At 40.7% G+C, this 24988-nt stretch overlaps 1 protein-coding gene across 2 annotated transcripts in view; it reads left to right on the forward strand.

Annotated features, from left to right (window-relative positions):
- Positions 1-24988, forward strand: part of SORCS3 (sortilin related VPS10 domain containing receptor 3) — a 309741-nt gene that overhangs the window by 266440 nt on the left and 18313 nt on the right. For both annotated transcript variants that reach the window (XM_074907682.1, XM_074907683.1), the window contains 6 exons: positions 6967-7084; positions 8596-8729; positions 12872-12985; positions 14461-14632; positions 20912-21098; positions 24076-24209. In XM_074907682.1, the coding sequence (XP_074763783.1) occupies positions 6967-7084; positions 8596-8729; positions 12872-12985; positions 14461-14632; positions 20912-21098; positions 24076-24209 (859 nt within the window). The remainder of the gene's footprint in view (positions 1-6966; positions 7085-8595; positions 8730-12871; positions 12986-14460; positions 14633-20911; positions 21099-24075; positions 24210-24988) is intronic.

Here is a 24988-nt window from a genome sequence, read left to right on the forward strand (position 1 = left end):
GGTCCATATTAGCCAGGACTCTGGATCAGAGGAAATGGCAGCAACCAGTTTGTTTTATGTCCATAGATTCATGCCATGCTGATGCTGAACTAATCAATTCTCCTGGAGCATGGAACACTGGGGTATAAAGTACAATAACCAACAGTAAACTCTAACTCAGATCTGGCTAGGCTTTTTAGCTCCATCTCAGTGCTGGTTGTATAAATACCAGATTAGGTCTTGCAGAAGAGCTTTATTCTGCAAGCTTGCGAAGAGCCACAGGAATGGAAATGCAGAGCTTAGACATATGTAGGCTTTACCTGACAACTGCTCAGATCCACATCTACACAGCATGCCCAAAAGTGAAATGACTGATTTAGAGTTCATGAGGGCAGACCAGCCAAATTTGAATAGTTCTTGTCCTTGACTGTTGCACTGATGGCTCCAAGCTGATGCTGCATGGACCTACCCTGGGTGGCTAGAGAGTCCCATCTGATACTTATCCAAGCAGTTTGTAGAGAGGAACACTATGTTGAGGGTAGCTTTGACCAAGCTCTGCTCATAAAGCCACATTGGTGATATTTGCTGGGAAGGGAGGTTTCCCTTGGATACCTGATTAGCTGTTAAAATTGCAGCAGTAGCAACATGTGCTTCTCTGCTGGCCATCAAAAAGAGAATGAGCACCTTCAACGGTGATGGATTAACCACTCAGTGCTCCTGTAGCTTTGATTGCCCAGATCTGGGGATCCCTCTGCTTTTGGTGAGAGAACTCCAGGGGACTAGGAGAAAAAACAACACAGACTTGCTTCCCTGCCAGGAGGTGGTTCTTCCAGATTGTGCTTCGTAGCACTTCTTGGGTTTGCCCATTAAATAACTACTTCTGGCACTACCTGTTAGAGGCACAGATTTAAATAAAGAAGGATTTAAACTGAAATCAGACATCAATCTTGCTTGACTTTCTCCCTCTCTGCATTCCCACAACAGAAGCAGAAGCACAGATTCAGGTCAGCTGAAGCATTTACTGATATGGGTGATTTTACTACTGGGGATTTTTTACTTGCTAAGACACTTCGTCTACAAGAATTTTTCTGCTACAGTAAAAGGGGGGAGAAAAAAACAGGGTTGGTTTCAGGCTTTACTAAATGAAACAGCATTTGATGACACTGCAGTTAGCTTTTCTTTCAGTATTAATCAATCAAAGTATATATTTGGCTCTCTATCTGGTTTTCTGTTGATCCATCTGTCTGCTTGTGTAGTCATCTCAAAAGGTGCTGTATATTAAACATATTATTTTTAAAATTTTATTTATTAGTTTTAGATATTCAAAATGCTTAAAACCCAGTCTATTCTGTAGGGCTTAATCTTGTTAAAAACTGACTTCAGAGGCCCACAGGTTACTTTGTGAGAAGCAAAATGAGATACCTTTTCATCTCACCTTGTTGATGTCCAGTGAAGAAAAAATGCTTTAGAAAGGACATTTGATGTTTTGTGTTGTGAAGATGACCTTATGAGCTGTTTCCTTTCTTTGTATCTCTGGTCATCTGTCTCATTGATGGGCACAGCTGAGGACAGGAGGTGTTACCAGAGACTTTGACCCTTATCTCCCATTACTGGAGAAGGAGCTAGGCTGACTAGTGAAGATAAAAGTCCTCTATCTATCCAGACCAGACCAGCCAAGTACAGAGAGCTTCAGTGTGTGCTTGCTTCATATAACGTCCTGCCAGTTCACTTCAGAAATGTTGGAAGGGGTCTTGGTTTAGGTGTGAGTTTCCATGCTTGAGCAACTCGTCTGAAACTGCCAGCAGGGATAGATTCAGCTGATGCCTTTCCTGTGAGCAATATAGGAGCTATTACTTGAGAAGATCTGTTTCTCATACACTAGGCAGGGACAGGGGTTGAATCTATGTACCAGAGGTGGATGAGTTGTTATCTTGTGACCCTCGAGTCATTCTGTTGACCTGTCAGGAATGAGCAGTATTGAATTACATAAAAAACCCAACTACCAACAGTGCAAGCCAAAGCAATGCAATGCAATTTGACAAGAGAGCACTGTATAAATGTAAAAAGCCTTTTAAATATTTTCTGTACGAGGTTATCCAGTGAGTATATACTGCATTTGTAAGTTACTGTGTATTTAAAAAATTAATGAAAGATATAATTATAGCAGCATTGCCAATGACCTTTTTCAAAATGACTCCGTCATGAATCTGTAAGCATTTTGAAATTGTTTTCCAGGTTTCTAACAATTTTTCTGCAAATAAATGACAACCACCCTGGCAATAAAAGCCTTTCCTTGTTTCTCCAAAGAAGGGATTGAGAAGCCTTTTCTGGTTTCCTAGCAATGATTTCACTGTGAGTTATGCATAGAGCCGTTTGAGAAGATGCTGTACTATTAGCTAAGATTTTATGTGGAGTTTTAACTGCTTACTCTGAGGGACAGAACAAAATCTCTCCTGTCTAAAGCCTGTAAATTACCATTCCATGGCTTAGGTTGGAGAACTTTTGTTAAATTGAGCTTAGTCAGAAAACTGACTCTGTCTAAATGCCATCTGGGCTCTTGTATTTATTGCTTCTCAAGGACTTCCAGATCAGAATGCTTAGATGGAAAAAATCAAAACGTACTTCCCAGAGTTGGACCTTGAAAACCCGGTTCTCTTCTTTTGTCTTCTATCCTTGCAACAAGCAGTTAAGAGCTTTCAGTTAGACCATGGTAAACAAAGTTATTGACGGAAAATTCATAGTACTTTGTCCCTTTTTTCCATGTCCCAACTTGATAGTCTGCGTAGCAATATTTATTAAAAAAAAATCCACTTCCCTAATTTAGTGAGCAGACGAATTAAATGAGAAACAAAGGCACATAGGAATCATATAAGATAAATGCGATGGTATCTTCAAAGCAATGTGAGGACTCACCAGTTGAGTAGGGAAAAATAAACTCCCACCAATCTCTTTTTCCATCTCTTTCCTTGGGACTTGTTTTGTCCAGCCACACTGGATACAGAAATTCAGATGTACGTACTGGAGCACTTAATGCTAAGCACTTATTGATAGCCAAACACTAGCAGTTTTAACGTGTTGCAGTTCTTTGCTGTCTGCCCAATTCTTTTTGTTGGGCCTGGCCACCCCAAAACGGATATGGTGGGGAGAAGTCATGTGCATGCACCTTATGGAAAAATATCCAATGATGTAGTTCACAAAAATGATGAAAGCAGGGTTCAGCTGTAATACCTGATTTTGCTCAGTCAGGGTTTGTCCCTGTGATGGTTTGTTTAGCCCATTTTAAATTCCACAAAAGTTGAGGGTTTTCTTCACCTCTCAAGGAAGGCTGTTTGAGAATCCAGTGGAGCCCCACAGAAGACATAACCCACTTCCATTCCTTATGTTTGCTTACTCTCATAGAAGTTTCAAATGCACAAGAGTAATCTTGAAATGTAACGTAACCTTCATCATGTTGACTGGTCAATCAAAATGTGCTGTAGGTGTCCAGGTTGGATTTATTATTGGTGAGCGGTGCTCACAGGGTGCGGTTGCTTGCCATCTTCTCTGCATTTGAGTAGCTCTTATCTCTGAAGGCTACACTGTAATGCTTGATCAGGCTTAAGAAGCTTTTTATGAGCAAGGGGGGGGGGGGGGGGGAAGTTACTGCTTTAGAAATCAGGTGACCTAGAACCATCTCTGCAGCACACAGGAGAACATCCCTCTCTGTTCACACTCCTCTAATTACATTTAGTGTAGTATTGTTTCCATCTAAATTATAGCAATTATATACAAAGATCTTCTTTGAAATCATTTAATTAAAGAGTAGCTAATGCTCTGTGCTTTTGGAATGCTAATATATTGCCTTCCACTTAGGAAACTTTGGTTTTTTCCATTAATTATCATTATCATGGAAGAATTTCAATGGCAAAGGGGTTTTATAGCTTATTTGAATAGATTTATAAAGCAAGCATTTCTGGCTTGTAAAGCACAAAGATGCCTTTTGCCTTCTTGCTGGACAGATAGCTAAGGGTCAGTCTGAGGAACAACAATTTCTTTGAGATGGCATTGGTTGCTGAAATGTTGGATTTCTCCAGCTCTGTTATCTTATGGATTCAGGCAAGTGTCTGTGTTTGATTACGTTCTCCCCTCCTCTTGCTATGTTTTCTGTGTAATAAACACCCAGGTCAAATCCTGAACTGGTATAAATCTGCTGGACTAAATGACTTCTGCTTACTGAGTTGCTGCTTTGAAGGAATGATATTTCAGTCATGCATCACCTCCAGGATAAACAAAATTCATGGGAGAGCTGCCCCGCTGTGCAATAGTACCATGAGCAGACACGCTCTGTAAGAGTATGTGCTGAAAACAGTTGTGGCGTAAGAGCTGGTGGGATTTACCCAGTGCCAAGGGAAAATGGGGAGGGGAACTGGAGTTAGAATTCGTACTTGAGTACAGTTTCAGAGCCTTCTGCATCCTGCCTCTGTGCTATTTCCCATTCCTTCCTTCTCCCTGCTTCTCCCAGCGAGTGCCCTGGCACCCCATACTGCTGTGGTTTCCATAGGTTGATCTTGGTTCAGGATGTGCCTTTTGTGTTGAGGAACAGGAATTGCAGTTTATTCTGTAGCTTTGCCTGAATGCGGTGGCATTTCCTATTGCTAATACTGCACATTTATGACTACACTAAGAAATGTGTAACCTACCTTCTAAATCCATGCCACTGCACCAGTCCTCCCCCACCTATTAATTTCTAACCTGTGTATGCATTTGTCACAGGTGGTTCTTGTAGCCTTTCCCCTTCCTGTCAGTTTGTTGGAGCTTGCCTCTGTGAGGCAGAATTTGGATACAGAAAAGTGCCCACAACAAGCCTATAACTCCAGGCTCCCAGATCTCCCCCACCCCACTTTCTCTCCCAGATACCCATGAGCTGAGACAGGTCTGAACGGGAGCACATGACTGACTTCTGGATGGTCTCTGTTTCACCAAAACCAGGACAATGCAGGGTAATTTTGGTGCAGGCTATTGTCCACAGGAGGAGGTGTTTGGACAGTGAGGGGAGAGCAAAGCCAACAACCCTGAGTAATTACAGCGTAAATTAAGATGAACTGAAGTAAAGAATGGCATACTGAGGACACAGCAGGATCTGGATTGCAGTCAGTGTTTGGAAACTGAATAGAAGTTTTCTCTTTTGTTTCTCTTTTGCTTTCATAGGGAAACTTGTAAATCATTTGTCTCTCTCCCTCTCTTTTTTAGTCTAGAATAATTAAAACAACAAAAACTTTAATCTCATAAGTGGCTTGCGTAAAAAATGCAGGTTAGTGAAAGATTTGATATAAAGAAAAAGAGCATTATTTCTCTGCTGTCTAAATCTTGCAGTAGGGGTGATACAATGGCATTTCATAAGTTTCAGAAAAGATTTGGGTTTCAGTACATGCAGAATTTTTAAAATCTGGAATGTGTATTTTAGATGAAGTTTTAGGTTCTTTTATATATTTGAGATAGCCAAGAAATTGGCATGTTATAATGACAAATCAACATGATTGTTTTAATTTTTTTGTTCTTTATGTGTACTGAGATGTTCCTGCTGATGATGAGAAGCTGTAGTTTTGTTCATGGCTTTTAAAGTCTGGTCATCCATCCTGATATGCTCCTATTACACACCTCTTTGGAAATACAGCTGCAGTTGATTGAAAAGCTGCTCCTTACTGAGAAAATCAGAGCTGGCCAAGGGAATAGGAAGCTGCTGCTTGATCAAAAACTGGGCACCCTGCAGCATTCATGCAATGTTTCTGGATAGATGGAATCTTTTGTCTGGGCACCTGGTGTTACTTATTAATTAAAGCATGTTTTTACTATGATTTTGCTTTCTTTGGTGAAGGTATGAGCTTCCAACATGTAAACGTCCTTAATATTTGTGGTGGTGGTACTTTGGTGATGTATACCATCAGTGATCATTGCTGCTTGGTCCTTCCCTTCCAGATGCTTAAGCAAGCAGGTAGTTTTCCCTGCATGTGAAGGAGGGCCATATAGTTGGAATGGCATTTAGAGACCTGTGTTCAGCAACCAGTTCTGCCTCTGACATTCTGGTCCAAGCTTGTATAGAAGCTTCTAGTGCTATTAGATTTTATATGATCTCTTTCATCATCCTATTTTTAACAGATCTGTGCCTCAGTTTTACAGTCTGAATCTTTCCACTATTTTTTGAGTGCTGACCCTTCAGTTCCAACTGCTCCTGTATACTGCCTTACTCAGTATGAGCCTTGTGTTGCCTTGGAGTCGTGTGGGAAAATGTGTAATTTTCATCCTGAAAATCAGCTTATTACGTATTGCTTAGCTAGCTGAACCATGGAGTGTTGTGACTGCTGATGATGGGTGACCTACTGTAAAGAATTAAGAAAAAACTCTACTGATAACCTTACAGTGGTGATTGTTTATAATTCCACTCCTAAGCTGCAGTCAGCATTCACCAGGTGGAAGGGATGCTGCCATTTTACAGGTCACTTGCCTACAGTCTAAAAATTATCCCAGATATTTTAGGAGTTTCTTTTACAATTCATTCAGTAGTAAGTTTGTGCAACACAAAAGTTCAGCAGTAAGAAACTGAGTCAGCTAAGAAAGTCTTGATTTTTGAGACAACCAAACCCATGTATTCATCAGAGGAGCTGCCTTGACATAAGACACATTACTTTCTAGTCTGGTTGTTTATTGTTCTTGACTGATACCTAGCTGTCTGTATTGGACTCAGGGCCCATTGTACTAAGTACTAGAGGCATGGAAGACCTTCTGACACAGGCTGTACAAGGGATCAGGAAAAGGCCAAATGATCCTAGGATGTTGTAGGAACATGTAAATGTTATTCATTACTGAATGTTATGACTGAATACCATTTTCTGACATTAAGATACAAGACTGTGTATTGGTTTCTGCAGCTTAGATTCATGAGAACTTATTTGCTTAACGGAAGCATATATCTGGTTGACTCTGGTTTTTTTTTTCCTCTCCCATGCTCAGAGTTTTTGGGCACTTCAGTCTCCGTTCTGAATGGCAGCTGGTCAAGGTGGACTACAGGTCTATCTTCAGCCGAAGGTGTAACAAAGATGACTACCAAACCTGGCATCTGCACAATCAGGTATTCTCACTTTGTAGGAAGGGGATGGTGGGAGTTCTTTTTCCCATACTCTGTGTTGCCAGATAAGAATGTACTTGTTCTTTTCAGCAGAGAATATGGATTTTTTCCATCCATCAAGTCACAGTCCTAACCTGTTGATGCTTTTCTTCCCCTGAAGCATATGCATGAATAAACACAGGGCCAGCCTTCTCCGGACAAGTTGGGAAGATTTTTAACTCCTCTTTGTATGAAAATATTCCATTGTACCATCTAGATCTTTTTGCCCTCAGTGCTCAGGGCAATGTAAAACCTCACCTTGTGATTGAATTGTAGGAGACATTGAACTCTTTGTAGCTCTGTCAGTGACTCATGAAAATAATTTTCTTTCACTTTGCCTTTATTTTCCCTACTCAAAAATGAAAATAAAAACATTTATTCATCCTGCAGGTGTCTATAAAACTCTGGGGAGCCCTTGAATAAAAGACACCAGAGAAGACCAAATTATTTTGTTCTATTCAGGGCTACATGCTTTGCTTTTCATATACTCTGGCTTATTTTCATGCTGGATAGATTCAGGTCCTGGAGCCACTAGAACTGAGAGAGCTCAGTACCCTCTGAAGATTACTTAGGGATTACTGGCCATCAGTATGATGTCCCACTCCCTGCAGGGCAACATAACTAGATCCAGAACTATTGGCACTGTGATATTCCTGAATGGAATCCATGAATTAGAAATAAGTATTAATTTGGCAAGGATGTATCATATAACTTAAGTCACAGAATTGAATAAATGAAACAAAAGGGAAGATGTGTGTAACCAGGCAGCCATCATGGGAATCACTGTTAAATGAAAAAAAGAAGTATTTCAATCAGGTTTTTTCCTGAAGTTTTTTCTTCTATGCAGACAGATGATTTCTGCATCAGAGAAAATTCTGTTCATAGCAACTCACCTAAATGTCAAATATTTCTTTTATATTAGCTACTTCCAGTAGTGCTCTTGGAAACTTTTGTGTTCAAAAACCCCAGTGTAACACACCACCAAAATTATTTGAGGTCTATAACAAAGCCAATTCTACAAAGAAAAAGGAGGGGAGCCAGGAGTCCTGGGTTCCCCACCTAGATTTTGTCCCTGTCTTGGGTTTCAGGCCTGGGCACCTCTTCCTATAGAAGATTTCATCTGACATACGGAAGAAACCCTGGAGTACATCCACGTTGTCTTTTCAGGATCATTAGTTGGACATTGGTGGATGCCTTCTGAAATATGGGTTAAGTGTGTGCAATGGCTTGGGCACCCGGGCATCTTGGACACATTGTCATTAACATCCCAACTCAATTCTGCACTTATGGGTCCTCACAAGGTGTCTTCTGAGTTTGCAAAGCCACAAAAAGGAGCTAGACTTAGCTCCTAACTGTCCCAGTGGTAATTGCTTGCTTTCATGGCATTTTGTGCGTTTTGACAAAATGCTCCATTTAGGGTTCAGCTGCCCCTACAACTCTCTGTTCTTTCTCCTCTTATTCCTTGGCTGCTGAAGGGAGAGCCTTGTGTTATGGGAGAGAGGAAGATCTATAAAAAACGCAAGCCTGGAGCCCAGTGTTCCCTAGGTCGGGACTATTCCCAAACGGTGGTGTCTGAACCATGTGTCTGCGGTCAAGGGGACTTTGAGTGGTGAGTATGTGGCTCTGGGGACTTTTGCGGGGACTGTTCTTGTAGCATTGGCAGTGTCTGAGCTACTGCCCAGAGAAAAAACCTTGCAGAGAAACTGGATCTCATGCAGCTTTGTGGCTGTGATCATACCATATAGCATAGAGGTGATCTCCATACCTGTTATGTGAGCGAAGTGTCCCCTTCATCTGCGGGAGAGATTTGTTAATCTTCATGAGAAATCCAAGCCTGGAATTCAAAATCAGAAAATTGCAAGTACAGATTGATATTTTTTTGACCATCAGTCTAGAAGAGTGACAGCCATGTCTCTTCTCTGTCCCTTACAGGAGAAAGGGGGAATTTCTCAGTCCTCATGTCCAAGGTCACTGAATACCTAGGGAGCAAGCTAGTAAAACATGCACATTTTAATCATTATTTCTTTGAATTCCTGGGAACAATTTATTGCTTTTTAGTGATGTTTTACTGAGAAATTTCTGAAAGTGCTTCTGTGACATGACTGTACACCCCACCCTTGTCAGACATAGCTACTTGTTTTGCATATGTGTTTCTAATTTAACGGGGCCATAATATCCAAACTGCTTTAAGGTCACTTTGAAAGCAGCTTAAAAATAAAACAGGGGAAAAATGAACCACTGCTTGATACTGCTTGACAATCGGAGGTAAGAGATGGGAGAATGCATAACAGTTAGGATCTCTGCACAAGGAATTCCTGCAGGGAACCTGTGATAGCCAATATTTCAAAGATTTAAGATTGTCAATAGCTGTGATGTCTGAGCTTAGATGATCAGAATGTCATTTGAATGGACTTCAAAATAACCTGAAAGCAGATCAGCTGAGAAAACATTTTCATTTTTATGGTAGGTTATCAGGACCAGTGTCTGATTCAGTATTGGTGTGATTCCTGAAAACTTCACTTACCTTTGAATCCTTCCTGAAGAGGTGTGAGGCATGAGATCTGCACACTTATTTGGACTTAGCTAACTAAGTTCTTTTTAGAACATGGACACACTGAAATGTGGCATAAATTAATAAATATAGACCAGTGTTTTCTTGAGTATCAGAGTAGTTTTGCTCTAAGAGAGGTTCAGGGATATAAAGCAGAGATTTTAATCTTATCTGGATGGATGTTTAATTTGCTCCTAATGCCAAAATTACATTTGAGACTCCTTAGCTTGACTCAGGAGATCCTTTCCTTTTGTTCTCATCATGTGAATTTGAAGGATGAACAGACTATCTTGCCTTGCAGTATCTGCCCTTGGCATTGGCATACACCTCTGAGCTGAACCAAGCACCAATCTCTAGAGATGCTTATGAATTTGCTCTTTTTTTTTTTTTTTTTAATGTGTCTTTGTGCCTCACCAGCTTTCTATTTTCACAGTGAAGCTTGTCTTTTCTAAGCTGTAAGTGGAAAACTGTGGTAGTTAAATTGGCCTTAAGTGCTGTTCTACATTGAAAAGGGTCTGCATCAGAATGCATCTTTTCAATCAATTGATGTGTTCCTTGCATTTTTGCTTAATTTTCCCACTAATATGAGAGAATATTGCTGTTAATTTTCTCAGTCCTGCAGAGGAAATGCAGTTAGAGGACAGCAAGCTGGCTTTTGTTTCAGACTCTGCACTGCCAACAGAATTGTTAACTGGCTTCCAATTGCAAAATTGTTGTAGATGATGAAGGAGAATCAGAAGAACTAGCTTCAGTTTAAGGGTGAGTTTTGATGCTAGTCTGCAGGGCTGGATGGAAGAAGGTGTGGGGGAATCAGTCTGAAGAAAATACTAGAGGTGCTGGAAATGGGGCACCAAGCTTGATTATCTTAAAGTCATTTTAGTAATTTAGAGGAAGGGTTGCTTGTGACTTCTAAAGGATGAGACAGTGATTTAGTCAGTGGCAAGATACAGGTTATTCTAGAGTATGATTCATCTGCCTTCTTTTGTGTGTCAATATGAGAAGGGGAGGTGCTGAGAAGTGCCTTTTCTCTCTGCTGACTAGAAGAAGGCTCTGGGTGGGGAGCTCATGGAGATACATCCCCACTGTAGGTATCTACAGTTGGAAGGAAAGCCTCTACTCTTTTGCCTGATGCCTTTTCTGGCAGGGTTCACAATTGGCTCTTGTTCTTGGAAGCACTGACTGGCCCGTCTCTTGTATGTGAACTGAGCAAGTCCTGTGGAGTGTCAGGGAAAGGAGGCGGGTCAGAAGCTGTGCTTATGTGAGTGCACTGACCAGGAGGTCCCAACAGGCAGGCTCTCTGCTGCCCCGGTAAGTAGGTTTGGAGGCTGGTTCTGGTCACAGAGCATCCCATGCTACTAGATGTGGTGACACCTGCCCTTGAGAGCTGTGCAGACAGCGTAAATGACTGCAGGAGCCCTTCAGCACAAGCCGTGAGGGCTGTGCTCCCTCCCATTTGGTCACAGTGCCCTTGTCCCTGTCTGTCTCATGTTGCAGTGCTATCTGTTTCCTGCTTCTTAGATATAAGGCTGATCTGAATTTCAGGGGCATAAATCATGACCCAGGGCCCCAGTTCAACAAATCTTCATGAGTCAAGATCAGGGGTGACTCCTGCCAACCCACACAGTCATTTCCAAAAGCAAATCCTGGCCTTTTTCTGACGAAGAGAATGGCAGAAGGAACTTAGAAGTGTTATTGAAGTTCTCGCTGATATTTCTTTTCCCTCCTCCTGCTTCTTTATTTACTCTGTCAAGATAGCTTTCCTGAGAAAGACAGCGCAGCAGCTGGACTTGATTATTTCCTTAACTTATGCAAACCCTGGGGTTTATGAGAAGGAAGGTGGGCAACATGCAAGGTTTTAATATACGTTTACCAGAAGTTAATGAACAAGCACAGAACCTTGAGGGCATACAGCAATGTTGTCTTTAATTTTATTAAATATTTATGCAGCTCTTTTCTTCTTTGGGGCAAAGTACAGCTCCTCCTGAATATTTTTAATTACCAAGTCACTGCCAGGCATTTTTGACTGTGGAGGTCAGACCCACTGAGAATGATTAAATTGAATGTTGAGAGAAAGAGCATTAGGGAATCTCCAAACCTTTTAAAGTAGCTTGCAGAATGTTTGCCCTCCAAAAAAGGAACAGTAGCAGCCTGGGTCACTGGGGACATAGCACAATTTTGTCTCACCAGAGCTCTTCCTAGAGACTTTCTGTTGGCAATTCAGACTCTGAATAGGGCAATGATAAAACTCAGACTGTCCTAAAGGGCACAGAGAGCTATCAAGGCAGTGGCTTCTGTAGTGTCTGTGTTTCCACAGAGGTTTAGTTTGTTGGCATTTGTTAACCTGCTTCAGGCAATAATCCAGAATCTCTCTTTATTTGCCCCTTGAATCCAGCCTGCCAATAAAAGCTATTCAGAGAAACCTGATCCAGATCCTATTAAAATTTATGGAAAGCTTTGGATTAATCCTATTGTTTCATCATTATATTGGCATGCAAAGGCAGTTGTAAAAAGAAGTCCTGGATGTGGTTGTGTACACTTCCACTCTTTGGTGGTCCAAGGAAGCATCCATACTTTGGATTACCTTCCCAATGTGACACAATACCATGTAATCCTTAGACTACCAAACTGGCTGTGTTGTTTTAGCTTAGTGTTGGAAAAACAACAGCTATGTTTTTCTTTTAGGCCAGTCATAGCTCAGTCAAAGAGCAGGTAGGCCATTAACATATGTAAATCTACATAACTTAGCTGGTTGTTCAGGAACGGCTCCTAGTGTTTTATATTCCTAACTTGTTGGGAAAAAGTGGCATTAGATCTTGGAATTAGTCTGGTTTGTTCTGAAAGCAAAGACTGCAAAAACCAAGCAAACCAAAAGAACCCAACAAGTTACATATTTATAGAGATTAATAGGAAAATAAATGAACAATACAGTTTCCTCTCTGAATCTCTGACCATGTTTTGTTACCAAATGAAACACAAGCCCTCCAGTGCTCTGCAAGGCTGGTAGTTCTGGTCTTGTCAGGTATCACATACCTCTATGAACTGTGTTACTGCCTCTCAAACTAATCAAGTACTTTGACTCTGGATGAGCCCAGTCCACGATGGTGTGCCATCCAGCAGAGAGCCACCAGGACACACTTGCTTTGGTTTGAGCTAAATCTAGTGAATGGGTACAGTGATGCACTTATGACTTGTCTCCATAGTGACTATGGGTATGAGAGGCACAGCAACAACCAGTGCGTCCCAGCCTTCTGGTTCAGCCCATCCTCCTTGTCCAAGGATTGCACTATTGGTCAAAGCTACTTGAACAGCACTGGGTAAGTGAATCTTGCAATCTCTTTGGCTTTGGTGACCTTGCAGTAGACAAGAGAACCTGAATGGTTCTTTTTTCTCTGCATTCCATCTGGCTCTTTTCCAGTCTTATTCGAGAGGTAATGTTTGCAGCAGCATCTGTATGGAACATTGCCTCATTCCTCAGAGACAGGGAGAAACACATTAACATAAGTGACATGTAGATATTGTATTGCTATCAAGTGATGTATGATCCCTGGAGCCTAGACTTGGAGCTCCCCTTTGCTGCAAAATTAAAACACGAATCAAGAAGGTCTATCTGAGAGACGGCTGAACATTTAAAAGGACAGATTCGAGGTATTTCACATTGTTTTTTCATTGAAGCTCTTCCTGTCTTACAGCTTCTATTTATAACAGCTTCTGGTAAGGCTCAAATGAGCAATTTTTAGCCTCTTTTTTTTTTTTTTCCCCTCCACCATTTGAACTTTGTATATACAATGGCGTGTGATTTCAGACAAGCTACATGTACTGGTTTCTCTTGGTTTTACCTAGAACAAATATTAAGGGTTGGTTTATTATGGTAGTATCTCTTTGCAAATGCTGTTTTATTGTGCAGGGGATACTCTGAAACTGTGGTTGCACTGTTGGTGCAAAATTGCAATGCTTCTTTTCAGGCAGTGCAGGCCCTTCAGAGTTTGCAGAGCTGCTTCCAAGTCATGGGTCCTGCATGCTCAATAGTTATGACAGGGTTGTTCATGGCTGGTGGTTGTGGGTGGCTGAACAAAGTGAGGCTTCTGGGAGTGTGGAGCCATGTAACTTCAGAGCTGAAGGTTGCTATAAATATGGAATGTAATTACAGGAGCCTTGGCCAGTATGACTGCTTGTAGCTTTCTTGGCAGAGAGCAAGAATGAAATAGTTGGAGTCTGTGTCTTCTTAACCAATTCTGTATTTTTACTGTGAAATTACTAGAAAGGGTTATTCTCCCTCAACAACACTGGGAATAACAAGAAAGTGTGTTGCTAGTTAGCTTACCTCTTCCAAGAAGAGCCAAGACAAAAAAACATTCCTTGAACCATTTTAAAATTTGACTGGACAAAGCTCTTGGCAGATCATTTTAAGTGCCTTCTAGCAGAGTAGAGGAAGACAAAATGTAATAAAAAGCATAATTAAAAAGCTGGGATGCAGGGTGCAATCCTGCAGGCATGGGGAGTTGGAGGATTTCTCTGCCTTTTAGCAGTGCAGAGTAATTCACCTCCACAAAGTGTGTCTATTCTCAGTGATGCTCCTGAGAATCTCTGGAGAAGGTTGGATTGTGATTTGTTTGGCTTTCTCCAATTTAATAAAGGTTTCTCTGAGTCTTCCTTTCAGTGAGGGAATCATGCAGGCAGTTAGCCTTTGAAAAAACACATGCTTTAGTATGGAGAAACAAATCAAAAACAAAACAAGGAAACTTTTCCACCCACCATCTGAGCCCAATCTCCTTTTCTTACTATTCACCAGGTACCGAAGGATTGTGTCTAACAACTGCACAGATGGCTTGCGAGAGAAGTACATGGCCAAGATGGAGAAATGCCCTGGAAAAGCACCTCGGGGACTGCAGATCATCACCACTGATGGAAAGTTGGTCACGGAGCAGGGACACAATGCCACCTTCATCATCCTTATGGAAGAGGTGTGTTAGTCTCAGCAAACTTCTCACTGTGTGGCAGAACTGACATTCATTCCCTTCACCTGTCAGGCTGCTGAGTGGAAAATAGCAATCAGGTGGGGTCATGAAATGATGAACACTCCTAAGATTTAGGAGAATTAATGAAAGAGGACTATACATGAAACATACAAATCATATTGGGGATGGAGTATTTGGCTGTCTATCTTGTCTATCAGTGATGATGAAGCAAACACTGAAGAAAGATAGATCTGGTCAAAAATTTATCTCTCCACTAGCTTCTTGGTGCTCCAGTGAACTGGAGTTTATGGAGTTTGGGAGGCAGAAATGGTGTCTCTATGCTTAATAATTCTGTTTCTGGGATGAAAGGCTTTAGCTGAAGCTTTGCTGGGAAAGGTTAAGAACAGTGGGGAATATTTTGAGACTCGTGGGGAGCAGTGAGGGACATTATTGTTTTGCAGTAGGAACCGAGCCTCCTCAAATCACCAATGAGGTCCCCAGCCTATATCTGTTTAATTTATTTATTGGTATGATTCTCTCTAGCCAGTAGTGATACCAGGCCATGCTTATGCCTGAAGCATCAAATTATTGAGGCACTTCTGGTGATCTCTATGAGTCAGGTACTATTTGGCAAACATGTATGGAGCAGCCTCTGTCACCAAAGCACTTGGATATATTCAGTCTGATGGGAGGATTTTTCAAATTATCTCATGCCTCTTGTCTGTGATTTGATTTGGTGTTTAGGGATATATGTGCACCACAAAAAGTTCTGCTATGTTTGCAGCTGCTGCATTCCCCTGCTGGCTTCTGACTGCTCACCTGGAAGGTGTTGTTGAAGGTCCAACAGTGATTTTCCCTCAATGGATTGCATTACATCTGTTTTCCGGTTAAACACAAGGGTCAACTCACAACTTCACTTCTAACATCTTTGGGTATCTCAGGAGGTGTAGCCAGGGAGTGAGGTGGTGTTGGAGAACCACAAGTACATTTTGTTGTCTACTCTGTCCCGTGTGCTTCATTTTGGGACAGTACCTGGAAACAGATGGGAGCCAGACATATCATGGTCATGGACATAAGAATAACGACATAGGGACAGACTAGATGCCTGTCTCCTAAGTATTCTGCTCTGACAACAAACAACATTAGGTCTTTGAGAAAATCATATTAGAAACAGTGCAAGCGTAGTGTCCCTTCCCCTCCCAGTCCCAGGAGCAGCCTCCTTTGGCAACTTAGACCTTCAAGAGTACAAGAAGCCATTGTAGATCTGAGCATAGTGCCCTGGAGAAATTTTTTTCTCATGATACCTTGTTATTTTTTTTAAACACACACACTTCTATTAATTTAAATTCTTATACAGTAACTAAATGTTTCATTGGGACCACACTAATATTGACAGGGCCTCTTTACATACTTCCTCAGAGATTCATGCATGCTCTACTTTTATACAAAGTGGATTTCTTGTCTACCTGGCTGATTCTTTTATATTCTGCAGACTTGACATGGTAAGATGATTTGTGTAGACACTGTGAGTGGGAGTTCAGAAAAGAACAGACATAATCTAAAAATTAGGAATCTAGTAGTAATTTATTAAGGATCTCAAGTGGAACTGCTGCATACAAAGAATGATAAACAGATGGGGAATAAGGCAGCAGACAAGGTAGCTGAAGAGTGGAGGCTATAAGGCTTTAGAGATTGAAGAGGTAGATGAATAAATATGTGAGGGCATTCACTCTATGTCCTTTGTTGAAAAATAAGGATAGTTAGAAAAACATTTCATTGAAACAATTTTTCCTAAGGGAAGAGGATTTTCAAGAACATGTCTTTGTGGGTGAGCAGCTCATTCCAGAGTTGTGCACTGAGTTTGTTTCTTAAAATAATAGACATTTTAAGAGGAGGGGGGGAAAGAAAAAAAGAACACTGGGATTTTGAGCAAAAATATTCCAGTCTTTCACTGTGAACCTGAGACAAATGAATTGTCATCGAAGTATTCCTTATTAGTTGGAAGAAATAATTTCTCTAGAAGTCTTAATTATTACATAGTTCACTGTCATAAAGACTCATTCCTGCCTCCTTCCACCTTCTCTGGTCAGTCTGTTTCCTGGTGGGTTGTTTTGCATCTTTGTCTACACACACTTTCTGAGCCCAACAGCAGTTTGACAAGCCCTCCGATAGATACATCTGTGTGGTCTCCATTCAACCTTCCTACTGTTTCAGACTAACCCTGATCAGCAACTTTGTGGTTGGCCGTCAGTTTCTTTCTACCTTCTAGTACACACCCTCAATATATTGGTGTGACTGACCTTTATGATGCCCAATGGCAAAAGAATACTTCTCAGGATTTATAGATTTAGCTTTAGTAGTATTGTTCACAGTTGTAATTCAGAAGGCGTGCATTACAATGACAATGGACAAAGAAATTCAGAATGACTGATGATTTTGCTGTGTTTTTAGGAATATGGGACTGGACTGTGATTTGGACTGTGTACACATGCAAGGGAACATGAAGAGATAAGCACATTTTTTTACCTTTTTTTAAAAAAAATCCACATTTGAGTTTGAGCACAGGGCTATAATAGACTGCCAAATTGCTGTTGTATGGAGTGGTGTTCTTGACCAGATCTATGAATCTGTTTTTGCACCTGATCTTCTCCATGTATCCCCACCTCCTCTCTAAAGGGTACCTAAAAAAAATAAAAAGTTCAATTACTGAACTGTTCTGTTTATGCCATCTCACAGCTTTCCTCTTTCAGCAATTACAAGGTGATGGCAAGGCTTTATAACAGGGTTGTAATTGCAAGTGAGCTGAGAACACAAGCAGTGACTATTCAAAGAATAAGCCCGACCAAGTATTAGAGCTCTGCATAACTGTTAGAAAATTGGTACACTGTTTTTATGGAAAGAGATGGCCACAACTATGTCATATTTTTATGCAAACAATTTGAGACCTTGATTAGGAAAACCAAAACGCATTGTGTATATACTCTGCACTGCCTGCCCTGCTCCGAACATATGTTGGATGAAATGTAGTTCTTCTAAAATCAGGGGAGTTGGGTCTTAACTTCAGAAGGCCAAAATTTCAACCACTATTCTGTCTCTACACTTTTTGTCACTTTGCTAGTGTGGCTTCTGGGAAGGAAAACTTTCCCAGGCTAGTTTTGATGGGGTGATGGGCAGGCTTTGCATTGAAGACCCAACTCTCATGATTGAGTAGAAAGATATCTGCTGCAGTTTAGTCACGAAAAATCTGTTCTTGCTTCTCCACTTCAAACCTTCTCATTTCAGATAGATAGGATCATATTGGAGAAGCAAGGAAGAAATAGAAGAGGATTGTAAGGCATGAGAGAGGAGTAGCCGTTGTGGGTGCAAGACATTTCAACCTGAGGTCACCAGTGATGAATCCATCCCAGATCAAATTTTTATCCTCTGTTCAGTGTCTTCCGTATGAGATGAACTTGTGGTCTTAGTACGTTCCCTTAAGAAGGTTTTGAAAGGTTTAACAAGCTGTGAGAGCCTTTCTATCAAATACCCGACTATCCCAAGAGGGTAATTTGGCCCCTGCTAGAGAATTTTTTAGAGTGACTTAAAAAACTCTCTGTCAAAAGGATGTTACTGACTACTCAATATTATAGATAGGTTTCAGTGTCACTACCACTCTACTCCTCTATGTTTTCTTTTTGGTTTACATTGTATTTTTAATGCCTTAGTAGGACAGAGGTGAAATTGGTGCCCCAATCAAGTCAATAGCCATAAGTCCCCTGACTCCTGTGGAATGGGAATGATGGAGCAAGGAAGGAAGAAGATCAAGCATATTATAACCAAATATCCGTATTTCAAAAATTACATGTAATAACCCTGATATATGGGTGTGTACCTGAAGACTCCAGGTATACATTCAAGGCAAATTTACATCTGAAAAATACCCTTCCTACACACTGATTTTTTAATGCAGGCATGGCCTATGGGGAAGATAAAGTCTGTGGGACATGCTGCTGTCCTGAGTATCTCCACAGGAGACTTGCTTCAGTGTAGTATGTAGGTGTCTTGTATGTGTTCCAAGGTTTCCATCCAAAGGACAATATTAGGTTCACTGTCAGGACCGGGACCAGTAGCAGAACACAGCAGATGTGAGTTTGGAGTCAGTAGGAGGCAGGAACTGGGACTCCTTGCCTTTCATGGATGTCTCTATCTCTTCAGGAGCCTTTGTTGTGCACCTTTGGTCTCAGTTGCTGATCATTTGGGTTAGAACATCGCATGAGCTATTTAGTCCTGATTTAAGGGCGTCTTTTTCCATGATCCAGCCAGTATTCCACCTTTATCCTGGGATGATAAGAAGTCATGATCCAAAGTGGATCTGTGCTACGTATGAATGTGTTTGGACCATATGAAAAATTGCTTACACATTCAAGTTTCACAGTCAGAATTTAGACTTAAAGCCATATGCTTTGCTGCACACAGGTAAACATAAAAACTACTGCTCAGAGGAAAGCTGGTGCTGTCAGCTCTAAAACTTTTTGGGACTGTCACAGGTGTGGCTGTCCCATGTAGTATTTTCCCTTTGTCTGATCTGCTCGTTTTTTCTAGGAGGTCATGGTTTGTTTTGTGCAATACCTGATCCAGAGGCTTTAGTGAAATCTGTGAGTTCATTGTGGTCTTTTCCAGTGAGTGCAGTGGATGTAGGACCCCGCAGGGTTTGAGCTGGCTGTGAAGGGACTGGGGGTACATCAGAACTGGCTGTGGGTCACATGGCTGTTTCTCTCCCTTAGATCAGTGTGTACTGGAACTGCACAGTAGCTTTGATCCTGATCCTGTGCGTTTACAGCTATAATGCAGTTTATGAGGTGGCTATGAAATATTTCTGAATTTCCTATTTAAAAAAACTTCAAACAAACTAGAGTTGAATTTAGGAGGAAGGATTTTTTTGAATTTTTTTTACTTTGGAATCTTGCTCTTATCGTCAATATATGTGGGGACTGGTTTCAGTTTTGGTCTAGGGGCATCTCCAAAAGGTAGTAGTATCTTCTTCACCTATAGTGAATACAGTAGAGACCTTTAATGAAAGGAAATTGCTTGGACCAACACATTTTATATATATGCAGAAAGCTACAGGCATTTAATCCAAGGTGTAGTTTTATTTCAGTAAACTGCAGTGGGCTTTAGCTCTGTTTAAATTAGCCTTGTTTTGTGTTAGTTTTAGTCAGCTGGGGACAAGTATATAGTAAGGCTCCAAGAAACTGAAATAACAGACACTTCTGCAGTTCAAGTACAGTAGTTCAAAGCATGATTTAAATTAAAGCAGTGCAGCTGCTGCCTCTAGACAATACCTGCAATGCTGGAATCTCTCGTCTGTTGTTCCCTCCTTCGTTTAATCGCTGTCATTGAAAGTAATACTAGAAGGGATTTTTCTCATCATCTACTTCACTCTCCTGTGTATCCAGGCCCTATCTCTCTGTTGACTGACATTAGACAAAAACTGTCAGTCCTTGGTGTGGGATTCAACCTGTATAAATTCAGCCATCTTGAAGTTACATGTCTAGCTGAAACTAGTCATCTAGACTCTCTGTCATCAGGGTACAGGGGTGAATATTTGCAGAAGATTATTTACGTCACCTGTCTCGGTTATCTTGGATGGAATATGTCGGTTTCTTACTGTCGTCTTCTTTCTCTTTCACTGACTATACAAGAACCCTGGAAAACTAGCCTGGACTAGACTTTGAGCATCCCAGACTAGGTTCTGTTTCTTTGGAATATATTGGAGAGCCACTTCAACCATTGTCCTGTCTCCACAGTGTTCCCGATGCTCCCATGTGCACATGGGAATTACTCTTTAATTAGCATCTATTGTACCATCAGTGTAGTGTCTCCTATCTCATTGCCTCTGATGAAGGTACTTGTTGGACACCATCCATTCAGTGAAAGGCTGTGCAAAGCCCTGACCACTTCAGTGACACCTAATCCACAACCGTGCATTGCATTAGATGATTCAAATATGGTCCCCTTGACACATGCATGTTTGTCACTCTGCCCTCCCAAAATCTGTAAACCCAACATGGGGGAATAATGTCTCTTTACAGGTGTAAATGTTCATCGATTCTAAGCATTGCTTGTACATAATTACCTGGTGTTGATTTAAGTCTGGCTGCTTTGGGGATTGACAGAACAAAGCTAGGCTTTTTTTGTAAATTTACAAGTTTGTGTCCATGCTAATACAATGGAACTGAGAACTGGAATTGAGAGGAATATAACTCTTATCAGGCCAGTTTCCTAATTCAACCTTCTCTGTTGCAGGGTGATCTCCAAAGGACAAATATTCAGCTTGATTTTGGGGACGGCATTGCAGTATCCTACGCTAATTTCAGCCCTGTTGAGGATGGCATCCGGCATGTGTATAAGAGTGCTGGAATCTTTCAGGTGACGGCATATGCAGAGAACAGCCTGGGCTCTGACACTGCTGTCCTCTTCCTGCATGTGGTCTGTAAGTACTTTTAGCTGCTAGATTCCTTGGGTGAAAACCTGACCTCACTGAAAATCCCTGCAACTTCAGTGGGGCCTAAGAATACATACAAACCCATCTACATGCGTAGCTCATGCTCTGCCAAAGGCTTGGACTATTAGACACTCTTCTGTCTAGAAAAGTTAACTTCTCTTAAGTAAACTTCACTGGAGGAAGTGAAGTTTCTTTTAACACAAGTATATGTGCAATCCTCACAGATACAGAGAAAAATGAAAATATTTCTTGGGCTTTCTGAAAGGGTCAAAGACCAAACAGCATATGAAACTAAGTCCAAATGTATGTTCTCAATAAGCTTCTAATACAAAAAGGTTTAGATTAATAAATTTTGAGTCTGTGATTCAGGATTTGGGAATTTACAGTGCTTATTAAATAAAAGAAAAACATTATGCTGAGCATACTTCCTAGGATATGAGGCTAATAGGATACTGAGGGCTAATGTGCTACTTGTATTTCGTGTTTGACATACATTCCTGACTTTTCCATCCTGTTTGGTAGATCAATGCCATTTCTTTCTGCTTGGCACATGAGCATACTCAACTATAGAGCCCCCAGCTGTCTTTCTCAAAGCCACAGGAGAGAGCAGAGGGTGTAGAATGAAGGATGAGACCAGGAAGATCCCAGTTCTTTGTCCTGTTCTCAGGCTACTAGATCTCCTGGGCAGAGAGCTCCATCTGTGTTCAGATGTACCTCATCATTTTTGCCCCTAATGGTGTTCACAGCCATGTCTGTCTTCCCCCTTAGCCTGTCAGAATATCTTCTAGTCTGTCTGTCTTTTACTTGAGCTTTTCTGCTGGAAGGAAGCAAGTCAGAAACTTCGAAAACTCAAGAAATTTTTGCTTCTTTTTAATTTCAAGCTCCCTGTGTGAAGGAATAAATGTTCCTTGAAGCTTTTATTATGCTCATAATTCCCTCACAGTCAATCATGGTTGCATTTAACAACCTGTTATTAGAGCATTAACTGTTTTTTCCTTCACCTTGGGCCATTAGCTGACAAAAGTGATGGTTATCTGGTAATAACAACTAGCTTTGTATGGATTATCTGATTTTTCTGGTAGGAACTGCTTTTTCATGGCTAGATCTTTAGAGCAGAATGTCACAAGGGGCAGTTGCTTGGCCTGGTTGTTCTACTCTACCCTCTTCTTCTGCAGCCTCTCAGATCTCTCCTTTGACTTTTATAGCATTCTTGGGTGGCCAACTTACCATCCTCTCTAGGGAAATATTTTGCAAGCATTTACATTTATACTAACACTGAAATAAGATGATACCTCAGTACTAGACTTTTAATATATTTGGATGTACTAGTCAATATAGGAGGTTTGACCTTGAAGCTCAAATGTACAGACAAAAATGCCTGATATATAAATCACCATTATTACATGATCTGTCTGGTGCTGGAATCCTATGCTAAAAAAAAGGAGAAAGAAGCTCCTTGGCCTCAAGCAGCAGTAGTTTTCTACCTTGCAGCGTTATAAGTGTTCAGTCAACTTTTCACCTTTCTGGCTGCTCATCTCTTCATTTAAAGGAAGTAAAGATATTAGTGTTTTCCCGCTTACATGCACCGACACAAAATAGTTGGGGGAACCGGCTTTTCTTGGGAACCCAGAGTACTTGCTATGGGTGCAGTTCAGGAGTTACTTGCTGATAAACACCCCTTGGGAGAGGAGGGGGAAAAAAAAAAGAACACATTTTAAAGGAGCCAAAATCAAGAATAGTGTCCCATTGTGCTTGGAGCTGTATGTTCTGGTGGTAAGAGAACAACTCTCCAAAATCCTGGTAATCCAAGTAGATGGAGAAGTGATTAATATCCCCATTTCATGCTTGAAGAGCTGAGAGGTAACACAGGAAGATTGTCTCAGTTAAAATCAGCAAAGTTCCTGCTTCACAGAATTAATGTCTTATCAAAGAAAAAAATCTCACTTCTTTCTTATTTCATCCTTTCCTTCTCACAGTGATGGTCTGTTTGCTGTTTTAAAAGGTACCATCCAGAAAGACTTAGGAACACTGTCTGATGTGCCACGATTACCAGCCTAAATTCAGTACCAGTAAAAACAAAAAAATCAAACAAGAAGGAAAACAATGGAGATAGTGAAAGCTTTAAACTAACTAGCAAATAAAACTTCAGTATTTTTTTACATTTTTTTTTATGGAGAGGAACTGGCTTCTTAGTTTTGGACTTCATGCACTGGACTCATTCTGCACATTTGCATTTATTAGACACAGCTTTTCATTGATACTTTGTTATTTTTTAAGTCACAAACAAGTTCTCTGACAGTTAAATGCTTTGATGTGCCAATGGATACATCTTTCAAGTAGTTCCCAACTTTTTGCTGGTTCTAGGTGACTCCTCAAAGACTTCTCAAGGTCAGACTGAAGTCAGAAAGATACCAACGACTTCCAAAATCATGACTTTTTCTTTTGGATACTTTCTAAAAAACTGTCAGGGTGTATTCAATCATAAATGCCTCATATATAATCAGATTTAAGCCATTTTGGCTAAAATTATTTTCCCACAAATCTTAGCAGCTCAGTTGGATATATTTTCTAGAAAACACCTTCTTTCTCTCTTTTGTCCTATCCCTCAAGCTTTCAATAGCAGCTTGCCCTATCCAGTGCAAAGCCAATTTATTGTTCTCCCTCAAACTGCATTAAAAAAAAATTCTTCTAAACACAGTGCTGACCCTGTCTAAAATGAGCACTGTGGAAAATGTGGATTTCTGGCTCCCCTGTAATTAAGAATAAGAAAAAAAAATAATGTTTGTTGATCTGATATCTTTCTCTGTTGCTTATTGACTGCTGAAATTCTCTTGTATTGCTGTAATAGAATCTCACGACTAACGTAAGACATTTGATTTATTTAAAGGAAAGCTCCTTGCTGTTCACAACTGCACAGGGAGGATTTAACTCAAAGCCTCTAATCATGAACTTTCTCTTCCCACAGGTCCAGTGGAGCACGTCCATCTGAGTGTCCCCTTTGTTGCCATCAGAAATAAGGACATCAACATTACTGCAGTAGTTTGGCCGAGCCAGGCAGGCACACTTACCTACTTCTGGTGGTTTGGCAACAGCACCAAGGTACAGCTGCTCTTCGGTTCATTTTTACTTCCTAAGCTTGTTGCACCAGACAGGGAACTCTCTCATCCGTAATAAAAACTTCTTGCCTTTGCTTCTTTTGTGTTCTAGTTTTTTTCCTTATCTAAAAAGGGTTGTCATTATCTGAACTTCATCCTTTGTGAGTTTATTTCCTCCTGCCTCAAGTTGTTCTTAGGAGTCATTACTTTTTTACATCTGGTTGTTTTCAGTCCTACTGAGCTTTGAAGACCACTGTTATTACCAGTGTTCACTTGCAACTTAACTGAATTATATACCACTATATATGGGATAATACTGGCTTTCAACACGTCGTTTAAAAACTGCTGGTGTTCAAATAACCATGGGGGTTTCCATTATGTACCAGTATTCAGTATATAATGCTGGATTCCAACACTAAACTTTAAATCTGTTGGTGTTCAAATAACCAGTTGGATCTAGAATTTAAAGTTACACTTTAACTGAATTGTTTATGTCTGTCTGTCACTATGGCTCACAGTCTTGCATATATTAGAGAGGGAGATGAGACTTCTTTGTAGTGAATTTTTAAATGATTGACAAAAATTTATTATAAGGAGCTTTTTTGTCAATATTTAAAGTAATGAAATTACAAGTTGTAGTCATGCTTTTAAATGGAGAGAGCAGGATTGCTTATTAGCTACAGATTTTATTGTAGGCTTTAGAAGTGAGACAGCTGACACAGATACTATCCTCCATTATTACAGTTGTGAAATATAGAGCTGATTACATTTTGCAATGTAATA

The sequence above is a fragment of the Athene noctua genome, chromosome 5 (assembly GCF_965140245.1).
Source record: "Athene noctua chromosome 5, bAthNoc1.hap1.1, whole genome shotgun sequence".
NCBI classification, from domain to species: Eukaryota; Metazoa; Chordata; class Aves; order Strigiformes; family Strigidae; genus Athene; species Athene noctua.